Source organism: Ceratosolen solmsi, unplaced genomic scaffold (genome assembly GCF_000503995.2).
Source record: "Ceratosolen solmsi marchali unplaced genomic scaffold, CerSol_1.0 scaffold39, whole genome shotgun sequence".
NCBI classification, from domain to species: Eukaryota; Metazoa; Arthropoda; class Insecta; order Hymenoptera; family Agaonidae; genus Ceratosolen; species Ceratosolen solmsi.
In genome coordinates, this window is record NW_011948433.1 from 3,613,757 (window position 1) to 3,639,947 (window position 26,191).

General features: G+C 30.4%; 4 protein-coding genes across 8 annotated transcripts; 2 read left to right on the plus strand and 2 right to left on the minus strand.

Moving 5' to 3' along the window:
* Nucleotides 1-10,627: 10,627 nt before the first annotated feature.
* Nucleotides 10,628-13,234, plus strand: REG (proteasome regulator gamma). Its single transcript, XM_011502551.1, is given in 6 exon segments — nucleotides 10,628-10,688; nucleotides 11,544-11,576; nucleotides 11,643-11,966; nucleotides 12,077-12,213; nucleotides 12,476-12,534; nucleotides 12,537-13,234. Coding segments are annotated over 6 exon segments (729 nt in total). The 5' UTR covers nucleotides 10,628-10,661; the 3' UTR covers nucleotides 12,686-13,234.
* A 2,647-nt stretch (nucleotides 13,235-15,881) lies between these two features.
* LOC105364644 (uncharacterized) lies at nucleotides 15,882-16,956 on the minus strand. The gene is made up of 3 exons (XM_011502624.1): nucleotides 16,656-16,956; nucleotides 16,288-16,564; nucleotides 15,882-15,941 (listed from the first exon to the last, which is right to left on the minus strand). The coding sequence occupies exons 1-3, from the start codon at nucleotides 16,859-16,861 to the stop codon at nucleotides 15,882-15,884; spliced, it is 543 nt and encodes a 180-aa protein (XP_011500926.1). The 5' UTR covers nucleotides 16,862-16,956.
* Nucleotides 16,957-18,124: 1,168 nt separating this feature from the next.
* LOC105364579 (Death regulator Nedd2-like caspase) lies at nucleotides 18,125-20,760 on the minus strand. Of its 2 annotated transcripts, none has more exons than XM_011502552.1 (6): nucleotides 20,111-20,760; nucleotides 19,791-20,041; nucleotides 19,422-19,692; nucleotides 19,100-19,347; nucleotides 18,401-18,743; nucleotides 18,125-18,305 (listed from the first exon to the last, which is right to left on the minus strand). In XM_011502552.1, the coding sequence occupies exons 1-6, from the start codon at nucleotides 20,246-20,248 to the stop codon at nucleotides 18,174-18,176; spliced, it is 1,383 nt and encodes a 460-aa protein (XP_011500854.1). In that variant the 5' UTR covers nucleotides 20,249-20,760; the 3' UTR covers nucleotides 18,125-18,173. The 2 variants fall into 2 exon arrangements, with proteins under 2 accessions (XP_011500854.1, XP_011500855.1); XM_011502553.1 differs by having other exon boundaries at nucleotides 18,401-18,647; nucleotides 20,111-20,758.
* Nucleotides 20,761-22,488: 1,728 nt separating this feature from the next.
* Nucleotides 22,489-25,352, plus strand: LOC105364580 (ras-related protein M-Ras). 4 transcript variants are annotated; one of them, XM_011502554.1, is made up of 4 exons: nucleotides 22,489-22,650; nucleotides 23,477-23,919; nucleotides 24,280-24,596; nucleotides 24,768-25,352. In XM_011502554.1, exons 2-4 carry the CDS (start codon nucleotides 23,730-23,732, stop codon nucleotides 24,855-24,857), a joined length of 597 nt encoding a protein of 198 aa, XP_011500856.1. In that variant the 5' UTR covers nucleotides 22,489-22,650; nucleotides 23,477-23,729; the 3' UTR covers nucleotides 24,858-25,352. The 4 variants fall into 4 exon arrangements, with proteins under 4 accessions (XP_011500856.1, XP_011500858.1, XP_011500857.1 ...); XM_011502556.1 differs by having other exon boundaries at nucleotides 23,565-23,919; XM_011502555.1 differs by having other exon boundaries at nucleotides 22,489-22,640.
* The last annotated feature ends 839 nt before the right edge of the window (nucleotides 25,353-26,191 follow it).

Consider the following 26,191-nt stretch of genomic DNA (forward strand, 5'->3'; position numbering starts at 1 on the left):
CTCTCTCTCTCTCTCTCTCTCTCTCTCTCTCTCTCTCTCTCTAGCTACATCCGTCTACGTGCGCATACGCATTCCGCGAATAGTGTTGCAGAAATTTGTAAGGATTACGTTGCATAACGAAAAAATATGTGTTCTTAAGTAATAAAAGCCTCTCTTTTTTCTTAGTGCAGTGTGTGCGCAAATAGAAGATCATATTTATTATCGAGCTAATATGAGTAATTTAACGGGGGAAAAAAATGCTTACGTATTAAACAAACCTCGTTGGAATTTTTCTCACGTTTCTCTATCGCTCATTTAATTTTGAATATATATGCAAGTCGATATTACAAGTAATTTGATAAAGAAAAGAAATTTACGTTTTAAAAAGCTCGGCGTTCTATTATAATTCTGTGTAACGTGTGTTATGTCGGATGGCATTATATTTGCATTTTTACTTTGTTGCGTTATGAAAAATAAATATGTATTATTCTAATCAAGGAGTAAAATTTATTGTTAAACGTTCAGTTAACGTTGAAGATGGGCTAACAATAATAATCTTAGAATACGCGACATATGACAAACATATGACTTATTTACTGTTAAATCATTGGAACGTAAATGATTACTCGGTCGCATGAACTATTTCAATAAATTAACACCCTAATGCACATTGGCAGGATATTAAAGGAAACGTTGTCTTTCTTCTTTAAATTTATATTTAATTTAGTAAATTTTCCAACGACATTGGCCTTATATAACCCTAATATCATAATAGATAAGTTGATTTTTCTCCAAGCAGGGCAAAAGAGGGTCAAGCGTACATCGTTCTATTAATATCTTTATTAAAAACAAAGATAAACAAATATTGAATTCGAATGCGATGCATCGCGAATGAAAGTAAGTTTTTGTTATTACTCTGACCCATTAAATCGATTACAAACCGTATGGTTTTGAGAGTGGAGGCCTACATTTATTCATATTCAAGAGTCTTCAGCGCATTAGTGCAATTGAAGTATAAAGCACAACGTGACTTATTTAAACCATTCATGAGCATTTCCGTTTGCTCATCCTCAATAGTACATTAATCATCGTACGACGCTACTTTATCGTATGACTTTGACAAAATTTACGACCACTTATTGGCTGCCCGATACAATTAAATTAAGCTTTAAGTTATTATTCACTCATTAATGTAAGACCTAATTCTCGAGTCAATGTCAAATGGGTTTTTAAAAAAATTCACTACATTTTCCTTAAGAAGCCGAGATACATTTACAAATTGAAAGAAAAAAAAAAAAGAACAACAACAACAACAACAAAAACAAAAAATAAAACCCCTCGTATATTGTTCATTTACGATATTCTCGAAAATATAACAATTAAAAGTTATAACTATATTATTCTTGACTATCGAATCATAATTAACGTGTGCTACAATAATTTTCATTTCACATTACATTTTTTCTTTTCCTTTGCTTTTTAAATTGAGAAGAAAATCTCCTTTCATTGTTTAAGATAAATTGATGTGTAGGTTTAATCGTGTCGGAAATGCGATTACACTTATGGGATGTTGACATGTGATCGCTTCAGGGGATGCAAATTCATTAAGCTTACTATTTGTTCTTTGTGTATCATTGGATGAAAGGAAAAATCTAATTTAACGACAGCACGTGTAATTATATATCAATGATGCAAACCTGCCGATCAAATATTTTACTTTAAATTATGCACAATCCTAATATTATGTACTAAAAGGAGAAAGTAAATTTGATATGCGTACAATTCACAATTGATTCGAGTCAATCAGACTATCATTTACATAAAAAACAGTATATAATGTATTAATACGTCTTTTCGCGATGATTGAAAATAATATTCAATAACCTACTATGATACATAGTTAAGTTATAAGGAATAAAAGTAATAAAATAGAATGAAACGTAGGTCTTCAACATTTACAGATTACATACAAATGTAAATACATGTCAAAATGAAGTTATTAAGCTTTAAATCAATCGCTTTGATCTTCTACTGCGCGTTCTAGAGAACGAAAGTACATTTTATATTGAAAATAATTACTCCAACTGAAAGTAATTCTATTAGAAATTGAAAAATGCAAGTCAATCTTTCACATTTTATTACTTTTAATGAATAATATAATAATTTCGTTCATATGCATAGTCTAATTTTTTTTTAATTTTTTGTGCTAAAAGCCGAAGAAATATAACTTAACGTCGATTAAACAATGATAGTTAGCCCGAAAGAGTTTATTTAAACGATAGTTAAGTGAAAAGATTAGCGTTGAAATGACATGAGATAGATGAAAATCGATTTAACCTTAATTGAGATGTAAGGTTATATACGCATTTACATGGATGCATACATATAAAAGGGCATAACCGTGTAAATGCGTAGCCGTTCGAGCTCATCCATCATTGGGACTAATTTTAAAATATATTTTGACAGTGAGAATTTTAAAAGAAATTTTAAGACTCGTTTGGCTTATATACACTTTATTCATTTTACTTTCTACTAATAAAACAATAATTATTATTATACGTAAAGAATACTACTATTTATATACATTTTTCATCGATTTGTTTGCTATATTTTTGTTATAAACTACATCGTACATTATCGCAACTGGATACTATATACTACACACCCACACACACACACGCTCGCGCGCACGCAGGCACGCGCGCACACATCTATTTAAACAATTTACTTCTTATGAAATATCAATTATATTTTGTATGTACGTATTCGAAAAATGTAATACTTGATATTATTCGAGTTAATCAGATTATTAATTGGATATGGAAATTTTGTAAGGAAATATTGAATAAAGAGCCATGATAAATTAAAATTCTTTACTGTCCTATTTTTGATTTAATATTACAAAATATATCGAAGTTGATTTATACAATTTAATCTTTAAAATTTCACTTCAATTTAATAAAATATGAATAGTAAGTATTATTGTCAAATTCAAAGAATTGTCTAATAAATAATAGTTGCTTCATATTACTTAGTTTTCTTACATTTTTTACAATAAATGTATTACAACTAGTGTTACAAAATATTTTTTTTTCAAATTCCTTTCATATGACTTTGTAAATAATAGGAATACATTTATGTAAGTTTCGTAAAAGTAATTTAGTTAACATGTATAAGATACAATGAATTTCTAACTAATTTTTATATAATAATATAAAAAAACTTTTGTTTCTAATATGTTTTGTTTCTAAATTTATAGATTATTTCATTGTATTTTATTACATTCAAAATCATATCTATTTTCTTTTCCTTTTTTAAGCAGCCAAGATTAATGTATAAATTGTATTTTTACATATATTACAATAGTTTTACCGAATCTTTTTATACTTATCTTTTTTTATATAATAATCAAACTACGCATGTTATTGTTCTTTTATAAATCATTTGGCTATAATAATTACTATGATTCTTGTAATTAATAACAATTAAATTATGTGAAAAATAAACATCAAGCTTTACGTAATGGCTTAATAACTATGTACAGATTGTACTTTAGTTTTTTCTTTTAACACTTGGTTTATAGAAAACTATTAATAATTTACAAATATTTGAATAAATTTAAATAATAAAAAATTTTATCTATATATATATATATATATATATATATATATATATATATATTATATTTTTAAAACATATTTATATACGTTTAAAAAAGTTAAATAAAATTGACGTATAATTAATACTTTTACTAAAATAAAATTCATTTATATATATTCTGATTCTAAAAAAATATTTAACATTTTGTAATTTTATTTACTTGGCATGCAATAAAAAAAAAGATTGATAGTTATAAGATTGATAACTGAGATATTAATAGTTATTTTAATATTATATTACTTTTATGTTTTATCTACATTTCTTTTATCATGGTTAGAAAATTTAATTAATTAGAATTTCAATTATCAATTTACTATACGAATTAATACAATTACAAAAGTAAGGAAAATAAATAAAAGTTGATGTACGTAAAGAGTGACTAATTTTATGACATACCGTGATTTGGAAAATCTTTTAATAATATCGTTGAGAATTTTTTTTTTTTTTTTTTTATGCTCGTCTAAAACATTTATAACCATAAACTTGCAGCCTATTTCTTTTGTTTTACGAATATTTTCATTTGTAATTATATATTATTATAATATATCCATATTTAATGTATTATGTCAAAAAAATATGCCGCTGTTTTTATTAGTGAATAAGTAAGATATGATATTTCTTACTAACGTTTTATTTTTAGAAAACTTTTTCTTCAAATATTTCAAGCGCTAAATATTAAGTTAAATAGATTATATTATACTGATTTTAATAGAATTTATAGTGTACAGTAATTTCATTATAAATTTTACTGCAACATAACAACAATTAACAATGAACCTTTAAGGCATGCAATAAATGTTATTACAAATATAACTTTAATACTCAAAGATAATATTGCATTGTTAACATTTTTTTTTTTAAAACTAATATACTGCATTTTTAAAATCAAATTAAAATTACCGCTCTACGTGTAATTGAAGAGAAACTAGTGACGAACACTCCTACCAATCTTACCATTTTACAATAATTATGTAGAAACTGTTGATATAATATTTAACGTTAAGCTTAATCGAAAGACTTTAATAATGTCATAAAAAAATATAAAAATACAAGATGAAAAAATTGAAAGAACTGAATTATATTATGTTTATTAAGCTTGCAAAGGAGAATATTTTTGAAATAATTTGAGGTTAACTAGCATTATGGTTGGTCAATGTTTTTTTGGTCAATTCAGGAATGCAAACATGGGTAGATGCTGCAGGCGACAGAAAATCTAGATATTTTTAATAATTTCAAAGATTAGGAATTTGCATTGCGTGACTCAAAGTATCAATCACTATAATTAGTCAAATCATTAATTATATAATAATTAATTAGATGGAATGTATTAAAAAGCCCGTTAAATTTGTTGCATTTACATGTATATATTTTGTATTATTTTACTTTTTTTTAAAAATAAACAATAGATTCATTGTGTATGATTAAGCATAGTTAATAAGTATTTCAATTTATAAGTTTTGAAAGCAAAAAGTTGTTGTATAGTGATTGAAATTATAATTATTATTATATTATATGAAAAATCAGTGATATGTAATATTTTTTAATAATAAATAAGTTATTGTTTATTTTAAATACTATATTACGTTTACATGTGCTTTTACATATGTCTATTGCTACATAAACTTTGTCTGTATTTATAGATTCAAATAATCCAATCAACTATTTTCTAATAAATTTCTTTTGATTATATATACCGAATAATTATTATTTAATAGAAACGCTCACATTTAAGCATTAAAACATTATAATAGAAAAAGTAACCATTATCAATTAAATGTTCCATATAAATAGAAACATATTTAATTAATTATTATTAGACATGCAGAATATTAAAAATTATGAAATTTAAGTACATTAAAACAGTATTAGTTTTTATGGAAATATAATTTCTACGGTAAAATATAAGCTTTTTAATTTTCTAATGTGTCCATAATTTATCGAAATAATTTGCATTATCATTTTTTAAATAAATTTATTTAGCTTTTTAATTTATTATTGAATCGAAAATAATGGAATTTATATGAAAAAGTTTCATAAAATCTATATTTTTTATCAATCAATTTATATATAATATTTTCATTGTCATCTACGAATTTACTTTTAAAAATAGTCATTTTTATTTAGATACAATATATATATATATATATATATATATATATATATATATATATATAAGAAGAAAAAAAACAGACGATGAACAGATTAATGATAATTATTAATTTGTAAAAATCCATTTATAAATTATAATCTACTAGTAATGCATGATTTTTTCTATATTATTTCAAGTAAAACGTTCTTATAGCTATAATCAATTTCAGAAGTATTAAAAAAAAAAAAAGTTATTATATGTATTCCTAGTAAATTTCCAGGTATTCTGTCGAAGAAAAGAGTAGATAATAATATCAAGATTATAAAAAAAAAATAAAAGCCATATATGCAGAAAATGATAAAAGGAATAACTTTTTAGTTTTTTTGTTTTTTTTTGTTCTCGATCGTCGATTCACTCGTAAGGTATTGCATGAATAATAATATATAGTGTGAAATAAATTATGACTTATTCTTATTGTACAGTGAAACGTCGTTGCGCAAGATATGAATATTATTTATTAATAAATTATCTATTACTGTATCAATAAATTCATATAAGTATTTTATATAAATGTCGAAATTGGTTTTTTTTTCTTTTTTTTTTCTTTTTCTTTTTTTTTTGTTTAATATTAGACATTAAATTTTTTACACATTAAAACTGCATATTATTATTATTAAGAAATTGTAAATAAATAAGAAAAAGCGGTTTCATATTCAACGTTTGATTATTACATTATAATATTATAAAAAAAATATATTTTAATGATATTTTACTATTTTCTAGCTTAATTATTTATAAAACATTTTTGCATAATTTTTAAGAATACCTTTACTTGTACATTTTTTTGCACTTCTATCGATTGCTCTTATGAGAGAAATTATCTTGATATTTATAAGACTGAGTTACATAAATTGAAACAAGTAAACAATTAATGTTATGAATTAAATGATTTGTAATAAATGAATATATTGTATACAGGAAAATATGAATTGCTTAATAAGACACTTAATATATGATAATACAAACAATTAATGAAAATTATAATGAATTTTGTAATACATTAATGTTATTATGATTTATAATATATAGTTTAATAATAAAAATAGCCAATTACTTAATTTTATCGTTCATGTAAAATACAATTTATAATTTATATGTATTTGTTCCGTAGAATTGAGATAAATAAATATAATATTTACAAATATGAAAGGTCACATATATACACCACGACAATATCAATTTCATTAAAAATAATTTAACTTGGATTAACTTAACTAAGGATATTTAGATCCTTAAACATCCATATAGTACAAGTTATTCGTGGCTTTAATTAACAGTGGTTTTAATGATATTTAGGTAAATGTAAAATGATTCTATTTAAATATAGATTGGATTAAATGAAAGCACAACGGAAAGAAAAAAATGAAATAGTCATGAGTTAAATTAATACTTTTATACATAATGATCATATATATATATCATATACATGTATATGTAAATATATAAATTTAATATTATCATTAGAGGAATAAATTTTAATAAATGCAGCAAGGATTATTTCAAAACATGTATGCAATGATGTTTAACATGTCGTTTACATGATAATATAGGAATGGAAAAACATACAGTCTTTTTTTCTTTTTTCTTTTTTTTTTCATTACTATCTTTCATTACTGCATTTTTTTTCATCTATTTTATGTATGTAAGAAGAAATATTGAAATAAATAAATAATATATGGAAACGTTAGCTTATGACATTTGAAGGTTTGTGCGTTCTAAGCTACTTCGAGTCCAATTGGATCCTTAAGGACGATACGAATAATATATGTACGTTTAATATCGTAATTCCGAATGTATGCATAATAATACTAACTTAATTTGTCGACGGGAACCAGTGTATCTGTACTCTGCCTACATGTGTGCGCGCGCGCGTAAAAAACGCGCACAACTCACTCTCAACAAGTATGCATACGATCTTAAACGAAGTACGAACTTGAAGGATCAATAAAAGTATTGATCGATATAATGATTATAATCAATATTTATATGTGCATATAAATAAACTTGAGAAGTATAGATCAGAAATGGTTAAGAAACTTATTAATGCACAAGGTCTACAGGGAGTTGTTAAAAGCCCTAGGATATCCAACTATTTATAGACGAAGATCACGGCTAGTGGAGGTTACCACTGTAAGAAAATTTATTTAAGTTTTGTATAATCCTAATGAGACATTATTGCTTGTGGATTACCCAATGATTTAATCGAGGGACGTTTTCAATACAAAACTGATCGCTTTGATTTGTTTACGAGAGTTCGTCAATCTTTGAAATTAATATGATATTTGGAAACTTCGTGTTTATCAATAATCTGCAATTAAATCCTATGCTCATGCACTTCCATATATAATCCCGTGCATTACAGTTAAAAATGCCCGTAGTAGTATTTATATTGACGAGTCCATTTAATAGTCCTGGCACGATTCGATCCATTACAATTATAGAAAAACTACGCTCGTACTGCGGATACAGTGATGGCGTCCCATTTAGCTCTTATTGAAAATAGAATAAAAAAACAAAAGACACCAAAAAAAAAAAAATTTAATTCGTCGAAGAAATGATTGTTGGCAGAATATACGTAACGTAATTCCTTCTTACACTAAATAGTTTTTACAAATCGATACATTATCCGTATATACGTGTGGGCGTCAGTCCGATGGTCCATTAATTTTTTTCACGTTCATTATAATTTTGGAGTTTTGTTTTCTTTTTGTAAGTACTTGGTGAACATTTTGGCGAGTTGTTTGATTTAACTAGGACTCCCCTACCAATCACTCAGCTTTTGACAATTTATTAGTAGGGCCGAGTACATGCTGAAGGTATAACACGAACAACTTCGAAACGAAAACAGCTTCGAATGAAGCTTCCTCGTTAAGCAAACCGATACTTCGTGCTCGGTACTCGTTCAACACCGCGTGCAACATGAACATGATCTGACTGATCACTAAGGAAACCAATTAAGAAACTTTTCTTATATTCTTTACAACTTTGCGGAAAAACGATGTTTCATCCCGGATCTGTTCGCAAGAGTCGTTAGGAAAGCATTACCAGAGTTGCATCTCTAGTTTCATCATTTCAGGACACGCAACTACCGCATAACCGTCTGATGATTTATCCGTAAAAATCTATAAGCCCTGACGTCATATCATGGAAAATATTTTCAATTCTTCACTCGCCTGTCTTTTCTGTTATTTCTCTTATTTTTTTCATAAACTTTTAATCACAAACTTTTGTAATTTGTATTTCGTGTAATTTTATGTTCCTACGATATATGGTTTATGTGTATTGTTTTCGTCTTCTTCTTCTTCTTCTTCTTTTTTTTTTTTTTTTATCAGATTAATAAGGTTGCCTCATCTTACACTTTTCTCGTTGGCAACTCGTTACAGAAGACAATTTATACAGAATATAATTACATGAAAGAGACACGAAATGGTAAATATGCTTGTAAGAACTTTAAAATTTAAAGCGAATTTACTAGAACAATAAAGTCATTGAGTAAAATAAAGCAATTCAAGTGTCGTTTCGAAAATAAAGTATAAATGTAAGGATAATGAAAATAAAAGCTTTCCAAAATCATTTCTAATGAAATTACGATGTATCTGTAAGAAAGTAGATTAGCGAAAAAATCGTGAAAATTAAACAAATTAGAATACGTTTTTGTAGATGATAATTTTCTTTGCCTTTAGTTTTATTACAACGAGGATTTTTATATTTGTATTTATATTTATTTATAATTTATGTAGTTGTACTTTGACACGAACTAGTTAGACGAAAACTCTTTTATCGCAATTACTTCTAATAAAATTCCTCAAACGTGATTCATGTAAAATTCGCGCGTTACCTTTTGAATGACATTACAGTGATCGATTACCGTATACCGCGTTAGAGAGAAAACATATTTATCAATGATTATGTGTAAGAACATACAATGACAATAGCATAGGTCTTAATATAAAGTACGAGGGAGTGAGATAGTAAATATAAAGCCGCGAGTATGAGAATATTCATAATAAGAGGAAGTAAATTGACTGAAAAACATACTAATGAGCATTTCGCTGCTCTTGATTATCACTTGCAATCGCAAAAACGTATACTTTGCAATTTTATTTTGTTCTCCTAAGCTTGAATCTTTTATCATCGTCAGCGTGTTTTTTCTTCTTTTTTTTTTTTTTTCTTTTTTTTTTTTTGTCTTTTAACACGTTAGACAGCCGCACGGGGATACACAAAGTTGCTCGAGTACATTTAAAAACGACACGCTCAAATGCACAGTACTACGGCGCATGCGTTGAGTATTGCTCGCATTAACGCCGTTAAGCATGCAAAATTCACCGACTCTTAAGCCGCACAAAAGAATTATCATAATACTTGACAATCGCAGTAAATAATTAATTGTTTATGTTGGAGCAAACTAAGGAGAAGCGAAGCAATATTTGTGCTTATTGAAAAAAAATTAGCGGTTTCACACTTGTGATTGTGACGCATCTTACACCGCGACGAACGTCTTAATTATCTATTTACAAGGCCATTAAGCCGGTTGAAATTATAAATAATATACATCTGAGAGGGAGCAAATTACTTAATATTGTTACGCATTTCATTGATAATTGCACGATAGTTGGTTACTGGTTGCTCGCTGGCTGCATCGGGAATCAGGGGGAGGGGAGGATCTCAAAGAGTACGCCAGAAAGAGAGAATGAGTGAGAGAGAGAGTGAGAGTGAGTGAGAGAGAGAGAGAAGCGCGCATAAGGGCAGCCTACAGGCCACAACCAGGGCCTCGTAATTCGTGTGCGTGAGTGAGGCCGCAGTCAGGTTATAAACCATATCTTTTCGTCCTTTCTTGTATCTCGTTTCACACGCGGCAAAGATAATAATTCTAATGATGGATAACACTATCACACAAAAGGTAATTAATTGAAGTAATGCAGTCGGCAGCGTTCGCGACGATTTAAGGATTGAAACAACGTGCATTTGATGCAATATTCTCCATATTGAATGGCCAAATGGAGAGATACGGTGTCAATTTTTTCCTCGTGAAGCAAGTTTAATTTGGAGGTTAAAGAGTACAGGCTTTAATTTCGTTGTTTTCTCATTTTTTTGTTTCCAGAACGTTCGTTTGATTTTGACATTGACGAGACTTACCCCGTTCGCTTTAATGGTAATCTTACGGTTTTTGCAAGATCAGCGTGCAAAATATATGCTCGGATCAGTATTTTCAATGCAACGTCGAACGAGGCCTAAGATCTTAAGAAATCGTGGGGGTATAAAAATAAATCGAAGAAAGCAATAATTTATGAATTGTTGATGTTCGTCATGAAAAGTTGAAGTCTGTTATAGCTTTCGATTAACACGATTATTGAGATATCGATTTTATTATTTATGATTCGGATGGAAGATACTTGCTCAGTGAACGTAGTTGTAGAAAAGTAAGAAATAGCATGTATGGGAAATAAAAGCGTGCTCATTTATAAAGTCAATTATTGATATTTTCGTGTTAACTGATAATGAAGTAATTGCACGTCGTTCGTAAAATTTTGAAATTAATAGTCGAAGTTGAAGATAGAAATGTAATATTGATATTTAACTTTTATGTTATATACGTAAAACTTAAATGCATCGTATGTAAAGCAAATCGTTAATTCTCCGATTATTACACAAATTTGGTCGTCGGATGAAAACAGCCTTGCCTAAAACGTTTAAAATACTTTAAAATATTTTTAAAACAATTATTAAATACATAACATTAAAGTTTATTTTACAGGTACAAGATTATAAGGACTCTTTAAAAAAGAAGGTAATTTGAGCGATTCGCTATGTTCTTTGTGAATGTTTAGTAAATGATGAATGGTTTATGTCGTAGGCCGAACAGTTAATTATAAAGGAGTTCCCAGAGAAGATAGTTAAACTTAATCAAATTCTTGAAACGCCAAGATTTTGTAATCGAGATATAAAAGAAGTTCACCAAGACTTAAATGTACCCATTCCAGATCCTATATTAATTAATCATTCCGAGGATGGGCCGAATACTAAGAAACTTAAGTTGGACAACAGCGTTGAACAAACTCCTTGTGGTACAAAAGTAATGATTCTTCCGAGTGGTTCCGTACCTTGTAACGAACCTCTTTGCGATTTGCTTCATATTGTCAAGCCATATATCCGACAACTTTTAGAAGATTCAAATCTTGTACGTTTATTATTATACAATATTTATACATAAATTTTATTAAAAATTATTTTTTACGCTATAAATTGAAGATTCAATAAGCAATATGTATTATTAATTTTTATTTTCAGTTAAAAATGTGGATTTCTTTCATGATTCCAAAAATTGAAGATGGAAATAATTTTGGAGTTTCTATTCAAGAAGACACACTTGCCGAAGTACAAGCAGTCGAAAGTGAAGCTGCAGCATTTTTTGATCAAATTTCAAGGTAAAGATTAAGCATGATTTCACATTAAATATTATAAGAAAATACTAAATTGTAATTTGTATAATCTTAATTTGTATATGTTTTGAAGATAATCTTATATTTTATATTATTTAATTAAACTAAACACACCTTCTATTTCTATGTTGGGAAATTATTGCAACTCATATTGGACGATAAGATTTAAAGATTCTCATGTTAATTATTTATTGAAAGCTCGGTTTTTGCATAAACATATCTAAATAATAATAAATCTTTTATCTAGGTACTTTATTTCAAGGGCAAAGATTGTAAGTAAAGTTGCAAAGTACCCTCATATTGAAGATTTCAAGAATTAGATGAAAAAGAATACATAAGTTTATGGCTGGTAATGTGTGAAATCCGTAATCGCTATTGTTCACTACATGATCTTGTCATTAAAAACTTAGAAAAAATTAAGAAGCCACGTTCTTCAAACGCAGAAAATTTATATTGAAAGTCTGTATTTATTTGTGCTATAGCACAGTGGACATTAATAACAAATACCTTTTAAATATAAATGTCGATAAGAAGAGTGCCGAGATTAGTACTGAAAGATTCATGTCTATTTTTAGAATCTGTCAGTTTAACGTAGATATTTACATTTAGTTTGCTGATATAAAAATATTTATAGTTACAGCACGACATTCTTTTCTTTTATATAACAAATAAAATACAATGATGTCGCGCTTTAATTGTATATAGTATTCTTATGATAATCTTCGGTACTACTTACAAGTTTTAGTTCATGGGGCGAATGAACCACGAATCATTCATAAGTCGAAATACTACAATCATTACAAGTTGTTTATACTTCCGCATGACGATGCACTATTGCAAGAAATATGTGCAAGTAGTTGAAAATCAAATGAGTGATATATGATTTTGTTATCGAATTAAGTCATTATTCTAATGATACTGATTTACATATTTGGCCAATGGACATACTGTATGAAGAAGTGTAGATGAGTGCTTTGTCATATTAAATTATGGAATTTTATTTTTTGTAACAAACGTCGATTTATTTGATTTAAAAGATAATACGAGTGTATTCAACAGACGAAAAAATTATCATATAAAAAAAAAAAAAAATCTAAGCATAATTTACTATATTGTATTGATTCCATATTTAGAAATGTATGTAATTCATTATAATTAATCAAATATAATTTTTTTAATCTGCCGTTTATTTTTGTTCATTCAATTTATTTTTTAATAATTTATATTTCTTTAACATTCTTTTTTAAATTCTTATTATTTATTGTATAATTTTGTTTAATAAATTACTAAAAACTATTTGTTCATTCAATAATTGTACGATCATGCAATAAAAAAATATGTGTTGTATATTTTAATAGATGGCTTAAAGAAATCAATATAATTTTCATATAAATCATTTTTTATTTTATATCTCGGTATTGAAAAATATATATACAATTGAGTTCAAAAATTGTATAACAATGTAAGCAAAATCGTTACAAAGTAAACGTAGAAAATATTTTATTCTTTTTCTACATTAAATAATTTACATGTTTGTATATATGTATATGTATATATATATATATATATATATATATATATATATATTTATTTATTTATTTATTTATTTATTTATTTATATAATATATAATCGAGCAGAATTTTATTACATTCAATTCTATACTATCAATTTCAATTTTTAGAGAGCAATTAGAATGTGAATTTGTTCAATTGCATGAAATACTCAATAAAATTCTTATCATATAATGCATCTTATTTATTAAATGCAACTAATGTTTCAAATTTGAGTATTATAACAAAATTTTATTATAAAAAAGTGTTTTAAAATAAATCGATTAGAAAAACAAATAAAAATAGTTTTCAATCAACTATTTTTCATTATCATTTCTAATATGAATAATTACTTTAATAAACATTAAAAACAAATGGAGCTAAAAATGCATCACTTTTATAAGATCATATTTTTGATCTTACATCTTTATTTATAAACAATATATAAATATAGATTGTTTATACTTATTACAACAATTTTGATTAGAAACAATTTATTTCTCACTTTAATTTTTGCGTTGAAGTAAATTTGTTATTAGATAAATATGTATTTATAAATGCAGTATTATCACAGATAATGCAGAATTCTAATCATATTTTTACTACAGATTCTTTTATTATAGAGTTTAAATCATTTTTACCCTTTTAATAAAATTATTTTACAACTATTTTGTCATTCTAAATCATTTCATTAAAAATTTACTATGACCCTGATTTATATGTAAAATGTTTATTTAAAATAATTTACATTTTACAAAATGTAAGCTTTGAATTGCACAAAAGTTTTATCTAAATTTCTACGGGCTCAATTGTGTTTGATGGTTTTCTTCTCTTTTTTTTTAAAACCCTACCGAAATTTCTTTTAACCCACTGACTTCTTTCTTTTTTATTCAATTTATCGGTAAGCCAATCATTTTTCTCTTTCAGTAATTGATTATTATCTTTCATCTCTTTATTTAATTGTTTTAATAGTTCATTTTCATTTAACAGATTTTCTGTTTTCAATTGTTGTTCGGAATTTTTCAATGTAATTTCGTTTGAAATTGTATTAATATGTTTTGAATTAAGTTGGGAAATTTGTTCTTTTAAATTTTGATTTTCTAATTTAAGCTCATCCTGAGATTTCATTAATTTTTTAAAATTTTCTCTTAAACATTTATTATCAAATTCTTCGTGATTATCATTACTTTCATTTTTTAAGCAACAGTTAGCTTTTATTTTGCCTATAAGCTTTATATTATGAAGCTTCTTGGCACATTTATAATGATAAACGGATTCACACTGCGAACATACGTAAATATTTGCTTTTCTGTTAGGACAACATTTAAATGTTGTGACAGAATGTTTGCTCGTATTTATTTCATTGTTTTCACGTTTATCCTCAAAGAGTCCTGGATTTATAAAACAATATTTATTAAATCCTTGGGATGTTATTGAGGGCGTTTGACAATTATCATCCAATGTTCGAATATTTTTTAAACGATAATCAATCTGAAAGAAGCAAATCAATAGAGTTTGTAAACAATACAAGCTTATGCAATAATATACAAATAATTAATTAAACCAGTTTCATAATACTAACCATATAAAATAGCTCTTGTACGTGCACTTTATGCGCATAGTTCATAAAAACTTCGCATAAAATTTGTATAAACCAACTTCCATTATATTCATCGCGATATGATACGTAACCTGGTATTGTTGAATATACGATTAGCATATCCTCGTAATTTCGAGTTGTTTCAGAGAAATGCATATATCGCTCTTCAACTCGAGGTTTAGATGAACAGGCTGTATCTACTGTATACCTAGGTACTGCCACTTGCTCATTTTTGCCTCTAAATTAAAATTCCATTTATTAATATTTTATAAATTAAAAATATATAAACAATTATAATTTTCAATGTACCTGCAAGTTTGAAAAATAAAGACTTTTGGCTTGCCTGAAAGATTTCGACAATGCTCAGCAGTGAAATAATTCATAAGTTTTGTACATACAACCTTTTTATATCCTATTAGATTATAATCGACTCCAAGTATTTCTGTTTCCTGGTGTCCAAGTTTTCCACTACCATGAGAAGAAATTATAACAAAAGCAGAATCTACAGGACGAAGTTCAGGCATTTGTGATGTGAAAATTCTTCAATTCTATTTTGTATCTCCTAAAATTATAACATTATAATCTTAAATTAGCTGATGTATATTTAAAGATGAATCTTTTTCTAATCAATAAAAATTGTTCGAATCAACTTGAAATTTATATAACAGTCAACAAATTTATATGAGAACTAATACATCAATTTCCATTAACATTTGTTTATAAAAACACCAAGTGCATGCATATATATATATATATATATATATATGTATGTAAAAAAATTTTACAATGAAGCTAAAATAAGAGCTAATTTTTGTTACATTATAAACTATATTATCAATGACACTTTGCATTTAATATGTACGCGATACAAATTTAAAAATAATCATTTGCACAAATTGAATAATTACCTGTCCAGTTAAATCAAAATATGTTATAACCTTGAAACCCATTTCTTCAAAAAGTTTCTTCAAATTTGCTTCATCATGTTTGGCACTTGGTCTTCTATCCTTATGTTTTCTATACAAATTATTTGCAATGATCAAGACCATTCCTCTTGGATTACTCCTCATTGGATAAACAGCGATGTGTTTAATTTCAGGTCTATCTCTAAATTTTGTTGCCTTTTTAACATTTATAGAAAGTGGCTCCTTTACTACCTGCAATTTCGTATGAAAATTGTCCTCCCTAGATTGAAAATAAAATTTTTAATGTATTTGATGATAATTTCTGTTTATTATTATTAATGTATTAATTTATTTTGAGATATAAAAAAAACCTGGAGGAATCATCATCCGATGTTTCTAATGAAATGTAATCAGAATTTTCCGACGTTGGTGTTTCAGGCCTTTGTAATCCATTATTGTAGTTAGTGTCAATGACATTCCTTTGAAGATGATCTGCCATATCATCCAGTTGCAATTCTTTCAAACTTGCAATCAAATTCTTATATATATTTATACTCAAATGTATTTGATCTTCCATATTTAAGAATGTTGTTCACGTTACTTAAATAATAATATTTAAAATGTTATTATTTGTAATACAAATAGCATTGTTGATAAGGCAAGCGTGCCAATGTGCCTTTGTGTACGCGTGTGCGCGCGCTTGTCGATGCTCGCGTGCGTTTGTGTGCGAGCGCGCGCGCGTGTGTGCTTATGAGTAAATAAATCACCGAGTTGTCAAGATCAATCGCTTTCATATCAGTAATATCAATTCTAAATTCTAAAAATTACGGCTTATTTACATCGTAGCTTTTAATTGATATTTAATTCTTAATTTAATGATTAATCATTCGAAAACTAAAATGCTTAACGATTGCAATAAATATCCGCGAAACAAAAGAAATTATATTTACTTACGCAATTAGTGAGCAACAAGTGTTTATCCACAAATATACAATTAGCTAGAACAACTATAATAAAATTGTAATTAAATTAATGAAAAATTAAATTAATAACAGAAATATATTCGCCAATGTATGACACGCTTTTGCAAGCGCCATTTGTCCTAACTCCTAAGACCTTTAACGTTCTGACTTTGAGACTTGGATTCCTTTCTTTTTCTTTTCTTAGGTCCTTGATCCTGATCCGAGTACCTTGAACATAGCTATGAATGGTGGATTTTCGTTGATCACGTCATCGATTTTTATATTAAAGAATATTAGAAATAAAAAATTAATATTCGATTGAAAAATAAAAAATATCACGTAGAAGTAAATAAATATTTTAAATTAAAAGAAATTATTAAACATATTAATAAATATTTTAATAAATTATCTGTATTACTCTTGTGCATACTTTGTTTAATTCGTACAATTACTAAAATTATATATTTTAGAGAATGATAAAAATTACAAATTTCATACGAGTGAAAATTTTAATTAAGTTATTAAGTACGTATAGTAGGAATTAAAATTTAAAACACCAAATAAATTGTTTTTTTCGCTGCTTTTTTTTTTATCACAATTTGCATATATATATATATATAAAATTTTAATTATTACACTATTAAATTAAAATACAATATATTTCATAAAAGAAACAAATATTTCTTAGATTACAATGATTAATACATATTCTATCATGTAAATTCGATATAAATAAATAAAAATTGATATATCTAAGCATGAATAGAATAGCAAAATTCTTCTCACTTCACTATTTAAAATGAATTATCCCCTAATTATATAATATAATACAAATATGAAGAAATATTTCGACATATTTTTATCAAAAATTACAAAATGTATTTAGTAAAAAACTTGGTAAAATTTGTATAAATGCATATTATTTGTCTAGTTTATTTCGCTAGACTTATGAAAAAGTCCAGGATTTAGAAAGCAGTGCTTATGAAAGCCTTGATTTATCACCCATAAGGTCTGACACTTATTACAAGCAGTTCGTAAGTCTTTTAATCTCCTATCAGTCTGAAAAAAAAAAAAAAAATACATTAAAATCACTTTCAAGAGAAAGAATAAGCGATAAAACGAATCGATTAATGTTAGAATTCCAAGTGCCGTACCATGACAAATAAATCCTGTATGTGTCGTTCACACGCATAATTCATAAAAACTTCGCATAAAATTTGAATAAACCAGCTACCGTTGTATGTATCTCGATAGGATACATAACCTGGTAAAGTAGCATAGGCAATCAATGTGTCTTCGTAGTTGCGAGATGATAAATTGTATGGTTGCTCGGTATCAGAGAATTCGGCTGTTACTGTGTCAGTGACACTTCTCGAAACAGCTTTTTGATGTTTAATGCCCCTGGTAGAATTTGAAGAAAAAGTAGATAGATTATTTGAATTAAAGTTGTTTTGAGCTACATTAGAACACCTTTGAACAATTTTTTCTTTTTTAGCGCTAGAAATAAAAGATATAAACGTTAAGACGTTTAATTATAAATTAACTATGAACTGTTAGTAAACATTTTTCATACTATATAGAAAAAAGTAAAATAGTTATTTATGAATATCAAAGTTAATTAAATGTATGCGTATGCACTAACATGGCACATAGCACAGTACACTTGGGCATTTATAATAACGTAATTTTTATGCTCGTTTTGTACTACAATTTATAATAATCCTCGAGTGTAGTGTTAATGTTTAAAATTATATTTACATAATAAATTGCTGTATATAATTAGAAATGCGTGTATTCGAATGCACCTCTTTAGCACTAGATGCTTAACAATCGCGAATAGTAAATCAACCAACCTGCAAGTCTGAAAAATAAATATCTTTGGTTTACCACAGAGATTGGGACACTGTTCTGCAGTAAAATAATCAATAATATCTGTACAAAATACTGTTTCGTAATTGGGCAATTTATAATCCGTGCCCTGAATTTCGGTTTCTTGTCTGCCATGTTCGCCAGCGCCGTGCGATGAAATAATAATAAATGCTGAGTCCACACGACGCAATTCCTTCATTTTCGAGAATTCTTTAACTTTCTTCTTAATTTGCTAAAGCACATATAAATTCGTAATTATCTTATAAAGATATGAAATTATAAAAAGCACGAATAAATATTACTTACATCTCCCGTTAAATTACTATGTATTATGACTTTAAATCCCATTTCCTCAAAAAGCTGTTTCAAATTGGCTTCGTCGTACTTGGCGCTTGGTCTACAATCAACCATTTCATACACAATATTGGTTATAATTAAAACTAAGCCACGAGGTATACTTCGCATCGGATATCTTTCTATATCTTTGATCTCAGGCCCGTCTTTAAATACATCGGCTTTTCTAACTTTTATACTCAATGGTTCAAAGTTCTTAACTAACTTAGTATGGTAATCATCTCTGTAACGCAACAATGATAAAATTACTTCAAACCATTATATACCGTTACACAAACAAATTATTTAAATCGATATTTTGTCAGTAAAGCGTTTACTCACTTGGAATGCTCGTCGAAATTGGAGTTATTGGCAGATTCGATAGAATTACTCGAAGTTTCGTTATTTGGACCTATATTATTATTATTACTATTACTAATGATATTGGAAGATCTATGGTTTTCTAACTGATCCACTATGGGTTGATGACCAGACTGACTTAGGCTTAAAATAAAATTCTTGTATGCGTGTGGGCCTCTTGTCTTTATCGTGGTGCATATGTCACGCACCGTGTCCACGCTTGACAAATGTTTCTGCAACATTAAGATAAAGATAAAAGCCAACGATAAGATGTCAATTGCTAGGATAAGTGCATTCATTACCTGCCAATTAGGAATATTAACATCGTCCCTATTGTAAACCTGATTCTCCAACAACTTTGGCCACAGCTTATCAATATCGATACTTTGCAATAGCTGATTGCACAAGCGGTCGATTTTCTCCCGATCCTTGTACTCCATTGTATTCCCCACTTCAAAGGCCGAAAGTCACGGAGCTCAAACCCAGCCCTATCCCAAGCTTGCCTCTCATTTACGAAGATTTAAATAGCAAAAAGGCACTTGGTGTTAACGTTGCGCAAGTGGCCGAAAACGAAAATTCAAAGTGCCAACTCCTTTGTGGGACTCGCACGAGCTCGCCAATGATCGTTCGACTGATTCACCGCGTTCGCGCCAAGGCATTGCTCTCTCTCTCTTCTTTCTTACAGCGATGCCAGCCAGTGCGGAGTCGTTCGTTCCTGGTAAGGTGATTCGCGACGCGGTGCAGCTCTCCGCTCCACGCGACTTATCCACCATCAGCCTTTCTACTTCTCACGGAGACTCGCATTTTCCGTGATTGCGACCCAACCTCACGGACCCACAACGTCCTACTATAAATAATGCCCCGGAGTTTGTCCGCCACTCGCCTCCTCCTACTCCTACGCCTGACCCGTGCACCACTCCATTTGAACGCGGAGCTCACCGCAATGCAGCGCCTTGCACTTGTCAACTCCGCCAGCAGCTTTCATTGTTGTTGCAGCTGCTGCGATTTGGCAACACCGCCGACCAGATGATTCACCTATGCGCGCATGCATAATGCATGCGTTTGGGGGAAGAAAGAAGATGCCCTGGGTTATAAGACGTCTGCTGCTATGAAGGAGATGCCGATGGGTTGACGGTTGACTCTGGGTACACCTTCCTCGGCACCGTATCCCCATCACAGTTCGTATTGGCTTGTGAGAAGAAAGAAGCGTGGATGTCTAAGCGGACATCCCTTAAACATTAACCCTCGATCGCTTCGCACTGACTCGGTAACGTCGTCGTCGTCGTCGTCGTCGTCGTTGTCGTCGTTGTCGTCGTTGCCTGATTTTCTCACGTTATTCTCGGGAGCGCGACTTCTTTTGTTTCGTTCCATCGCCCTCGCTTTGGCGAGTTCAACAAAACATTATTCACCGGCGTTATCGCTTAAAAAGGCATTTACCTCGCCGGTTACCTTCATTCCTCTTCGTTATCGCCAATAATTTATCAATCGATCTTCGCTTTAGCCCCTCTTTATTCGCGTTCGAGCGACAGCGGAATTAGCACTCTTATAACGGTATTCCCGAGGCTTTTTCTATTTTGCATTCATGTTTATAAAACGAAAGGATGATCGAGCATCGAGCGTAAACATTAAGTGACACAGGCACAATTAATTAATTGTACGTCTAGTTTTATCATTGGGGCGTTTGACGAAAATTTCAGCAACGCATCGCCGAATTAATCGGTTTGCAAACTTCGCGATAACTTTAATAAGAATCTCTACCGTTAGTGCCATTAAAATAAAATAGACGACCTGTCAATTATGCAATGCTGACATGATATTATTTGGGGGGTTATTGAAGGGAGCGGGGGCGGGTAGCGGCTGAGAGGAGGTGGGGGTTGTGGAGGAGGCAGCGATGCATGGACGAGGTTCCCTGGCCTCGCAAAGCCGTACTTTACAAAGAAAAGGCATTGTTGGGAGGGTTGCGATTGCAGTCCTAACGATTCTATCTTACCAAGTAAACATATATCATGAATTAATTTATACGTATATTGATATAATGGAAGCAAGACATGATATATGTATATATATTATAATTGGGGAAGAGCTGAGTCGGGGAGTAGTCGAGGAATTTTGAATCAAGTTCCAGTTTGGGCAAAATGACGCGCTCGAATTTCCTAATACCGGTTACGAGAAAAGCCCTATTATCATCTAGGGTGTCGCACGTACACACGCTGATGCTGATAGTTGGATGTTGCCACCGCCACTACGGCCACCGCCGCCGCCGCCGCCGCCGCCGCCGACGCCGACGCCGCCGCCGCCGCCCGAAGTCGCTTCCCTCGACGACGTCAAAGTCGCGCGGTCTCAGTTACGATTTGGCCGAGACCAGAATTCTGATCGAGTCTGCTCGTCTTGTCCCCGAAAATCAAGGGCGCGTCGCGATCTGTACGCGTGTCCGCGCATCCGCACTCGAGTGCGTATCGAGCGAGTAGTGGGTAGGGAGGAGGCGTCGAGGTGTTCCTACTACTGTTGCTGGCTGCTGCTGCTGCTGCTGCTGCTGCTGCTGCTGAATCGCCTAACCATGCGAGGCGAAACGACGCGAGTAAACGTAACGTAGCAGCGCCCTTTCGTCTCTCGATCATTGTCCAGCCGCGTTGCCTTTTACGTCGCCTCGCCCCCGCAATCCATTCTCACGGTATCCAAGTGGGCTTGGACACGGGGCCCGGAGCATCGCATTGGCGACTTCGTTGGCTGACCTCGACGCGTGGATGGTCCCTTTTCCCTCGTGTTCTCGCGCCGACGGACCAAACTCGCGTCTTATGGGGTAGTGAGAAGGCTCCAGGGTGTGCATTTAATGTGAGCAAGTGTGAGTGGACCACGATCTTAAGTGAAAATTATCCATACTCTGCATGTCATTGGAGCTCGTAGTTGCGTGCTTTCTTGTTTTTTTTTTCTTCTTTCTCTCTCTTTCGACGAGCGACGACAGATATACGATTAATAATGCCTTAGTGCGTTCCAGGTGATTGGTAATGCAAGAGGAGAATTTGCAAATTCACATTCCGCGTACGATTGTTCGCGCGAGCCCGAAAACGCGTGCGCATGTGAACACGCACACGACGGACTCGTGCACCCACGTTGGGGCTTTTAGCGTAAAAATAAATTAAATGTATCGGTAAATAGTGTGACGTCGCAAGCATACGCTTTTGCATTCGCGGTCGGCATGCATGTAAAGTAGGGGAAGTAGAGGCAACGGGTTTTAAATAAACGAGCATTGAACTTTTTAATGTCCTGAACGATGTACTATGCCTCTAATGTGTTGTCTTGTTCACTATAATAATTTTGTTGAGAACAAAAAAAATGACATTGAAATAAGACAGGCCATAAGAATGCCATTTCATTAATATACGACATCTATAAATTGTTCATTTGCATCGATCATTACTTGTCAAACTCGTTAAACAATTGTTTTACAAAAAGCGTCTCACTACATTCTTATTTTTTAAAACATTTATTTTAAATACATTTAAAGTGCCTTGTGCATGCTTATCCCATAAAGTTCACTTCTTCCTGAATAATGGCATTGCCTTTGTTTTCTTTGTATTGTTTCTTTCTCATTATTATCTTTGATAAATATTGCGGTAAGAAGAGGCGACTTTTCCCCTCTATTATTAATAATAAAAATATTGTTGTAGTGGTGTGCGAATATGGATGGAGTCAGCGTCTTTGCAACAAACGTCATAATAACCTAAACGAGTTAACCAAAGTATCCTTTGTATGCAGCGATCGAATGGATGGTTAGACGTGGAGCTTGGGTAAATCGGCTTCAAAATCGGCAGAAGGTGTCAGATCGGCTCCGTAGGTGGTGGAGGCTGTGTAATAGGTAGCACTAACGGCGGCGGTGGGGCCGGCAGGGACGGCGGCGGCGGCCGCCGATCCAGAAACGGCATGACCCGTCCACCCAACAATGATAACCTCATGACCTTCAAGTTGGTCGTAGTCGGGGACGGCGGCGTGGGCAAAAGCGCCCTCACCATTCAATTCTTCCAGAAACTTTTCGTCACCGACTATGATCCGACCATCGAGGACAGCTACATCCAGCACACCGAGGTGGATAAACAGTGGTGCATCTTGGATGGTGAGCAAGAAAATTATTAACTCTGAGAATCTTCTGACATTAGTTGGATTCAAAATTGCCTGATCAGTCGGTGCAACGTGTAGAGTTACCGTTATACTTTTGGGAATATTGTTACTGGCTGGGACCCAAGCACCGTTAGTGTTTAAAAATTTGATCAACCTTTTTTTCAATTGTGAAAAACAAAAGGTGATGTATTTACTAAGGATGAGACACTTGGCATAGAAATGACTGTTTTTTCATTATAGAGTCTTGTGCTTTTAAAAGGAGATTGTAATGACGCGAAATTTAGACTCACTAAATAGTAATAATTAAATCTTCTTTTCACGATATTTGTATTATTTTGTGTTGTAATTCTTTTAGTGCTCGATACTGCTGGCCAAGAGGAATTTAGCGCTATGAGAGAACAGTATATGCGCAAAGGAGATGGTTTTTTGTTAGTATACTCCGTAACGGACAAACAGTCCTATGAAAATATTGTCAATTTTTATACTCAGATTTTGAGAGTCAAGGATAGAGATGTGTATCCTATGCTTCTGGTTGCCAACAAAGTGGACTTGGTACATTTGCGAAAAGTTACAGAAGAACAAGGTAGAGAATTGGCACATCGCTTAAGTATTCCTTATATCGAAACTTCTGCAAAAGATCCTCCACTGAATGTCGATGCTGCATTTCACGAGGTATTTCAGTATATTGTACACGATATTAAATTTAAATATATGAAATTTCATTGAATATATAAATATGCGTGTGCGTGTGTGTGCGCTCCTGTGTGTTTCTGCACGCGCACGCATGTATACATAATTTTTCTCGCATTTTTCATTTGAATCCAATTACATTGTTTGTTTTAGGTTGTACGTATTATAAGAAATCAACCTCCCGCTGAGTTAGAAAAGAATCGTCGAAAGCGACGACGTGCGGCAAAGTGCACGATTTTGTAATATTTGAACAAAGCTTTTTAAATTAACTACAGACCTACAGCACAACACAGTGGAAACATTCAGCATTAAGAAACTTATTAAGAAAATCTAATTTATTTGAAAATTTGTATTTTAGTACATTCTACTTTTTATAATTTATATATTTTTAAACGATTTTCTATATTGCTAATTTATGCGCATTGTTTACAGCGTAATGAACAAACCATTTTTTATCTCTCATGTTACTCGTGTATAAGAACGAGACAGGTTAATGGTCCATCAAAGTACCTCGCACATAATATTACAAATGTGCAAAATGTTAGAGATCCGTTAGATGTGTTTTATTAAATGCTGCTGTCGTACAATTCAATCTAGTCGAAAATTTGATATAAAAAGAAGAATAACGAGCCCTGTATTTATCTACCAATGTAAATGGAATCGATCGTTTTTCCATTAACTTTGCACGTGTGATTAGCTGAAAAAAAAGTATCTTGTAAATCATTGTCATGAAATGACTATAATATCTTTACATAAATATTTTATTATTACATATTTCCATTATAAAGCTGTAATGCAAGTTACTCATGAAATTGTCGAGAGCTTCAAAAGGTCTCGAGCATTTTATAAAATTTTCAACTGACTACGATACTTTAACAGAGACGTTTTTAAATTTATTAGTGCCAATTGTACTGTTTCATTTTTATTTCATTTTACTTTCATATTTGTACGGCAGTTATTACTGAGATAATAATCGATCTCTTTTGTTTTGTATATGTAATGTTAAATTTATTGGACATTTATTGTCCAATATATTTGCATATTTCATATAACGAATGAAGTATTTAATGTGTGGCAATATTGTCCTTTGATATTGAGTTTTAACATTTCTTAAATGTATAACAGAATTTAGATTGTAATATTTTTCCATTCACGGGAATGAAAAATTTATTCTCCATGTTTCAGTTGAACTGATACAATTTATAAAAAGTATTTAATTTTATATCTTAAACTATCATTTAGATTTTTCATATTATTTGAGAAATTTTTTTCTCATAATTCACTTTATCTTCTTATTTACAATAATAAAAAAGCACTAATTTTTGTACGTATATTATTTTAAACACAAATGTATCATGGCCTACGTTAGAATATAATAATATTAAGTAAATCATTTCGTATATTCGCATACAATAGTTTAAAATTGATGTATGTAGGGGGTGTATCGTTATGTGTACTCATGTGCAAAAGTGTCAATATTTTTTATTACTAAGAAAAAAAATGTAAAAAAAAAAGAAAGCAGATATGTACCAGATGTATATGAATGCGTGTTAACGAATGTAACCGTTCGAGAAACT

Bases quoted from the DNA above. Each gene is read 5' to 3' on its own strand.
- LOC105364644 (XM_011502624.1), bottom strand. From the start codon at position 16,861: ATGGAAGATCAAATACATTTGAGTATAAATATATATAAGAATTTGATT. The intron at 16,565-16,655 runs GTTTTTTTTATA...TTTTCAATCTAG, and splicing joins TCGGATGATGATTCCTCCAG to GGAGGACAATTTTCATACGA. The intron at 15,942-16,287 runs GTAATTATTCAA...TTATAATTTTAG, and splicing joins ATTTTGATTTAACTGGACAG to GAGATACAAAATAGAATTGA.
- LOC105364579 (XM_011502552.1), bottom strand. From the start codon at position 20,248: ATGGAGTACAAGGATCGGGAGAAAATCGACCGCTTGTGCAATCAGCTA. The intron at 20,042-20,110 runs GTAATGAATGCA...TTAATGTTGCAG, and splicing joins TTAATATTCCTAATTGGCAG to AAACATTTGTCAAGCGTGGA. The intron at 19,693-19,790 runs GTGAGTAAACGC...GTTGCGTTACAG, and splicing joins AATTTCGACGAGCATTCCAA to AGATGATTACCATACTAAGT.
- LOC105364580 (XM_011502554.1), top strand. From the start codon at position 23,730: ATGACCCGTCCACCCAACAATGATAACCTCATGACCTTCAAGTTGGTC. The intron at 23,920-24,279 runs GTGAGCAAGAAA...TAATTCTTTTAG, and splicing joins ACAGTGGTGCATCTTGGATG to TGCTCGATACTGCTGGCCAA. The intron at 24,597-24,767 runs GTATTTCAGTAT...TGTTTGTTTTAG, and splicing joins TCGATGCTGCATTTCACGAG to GTTGTACGTATTATAAGAAA.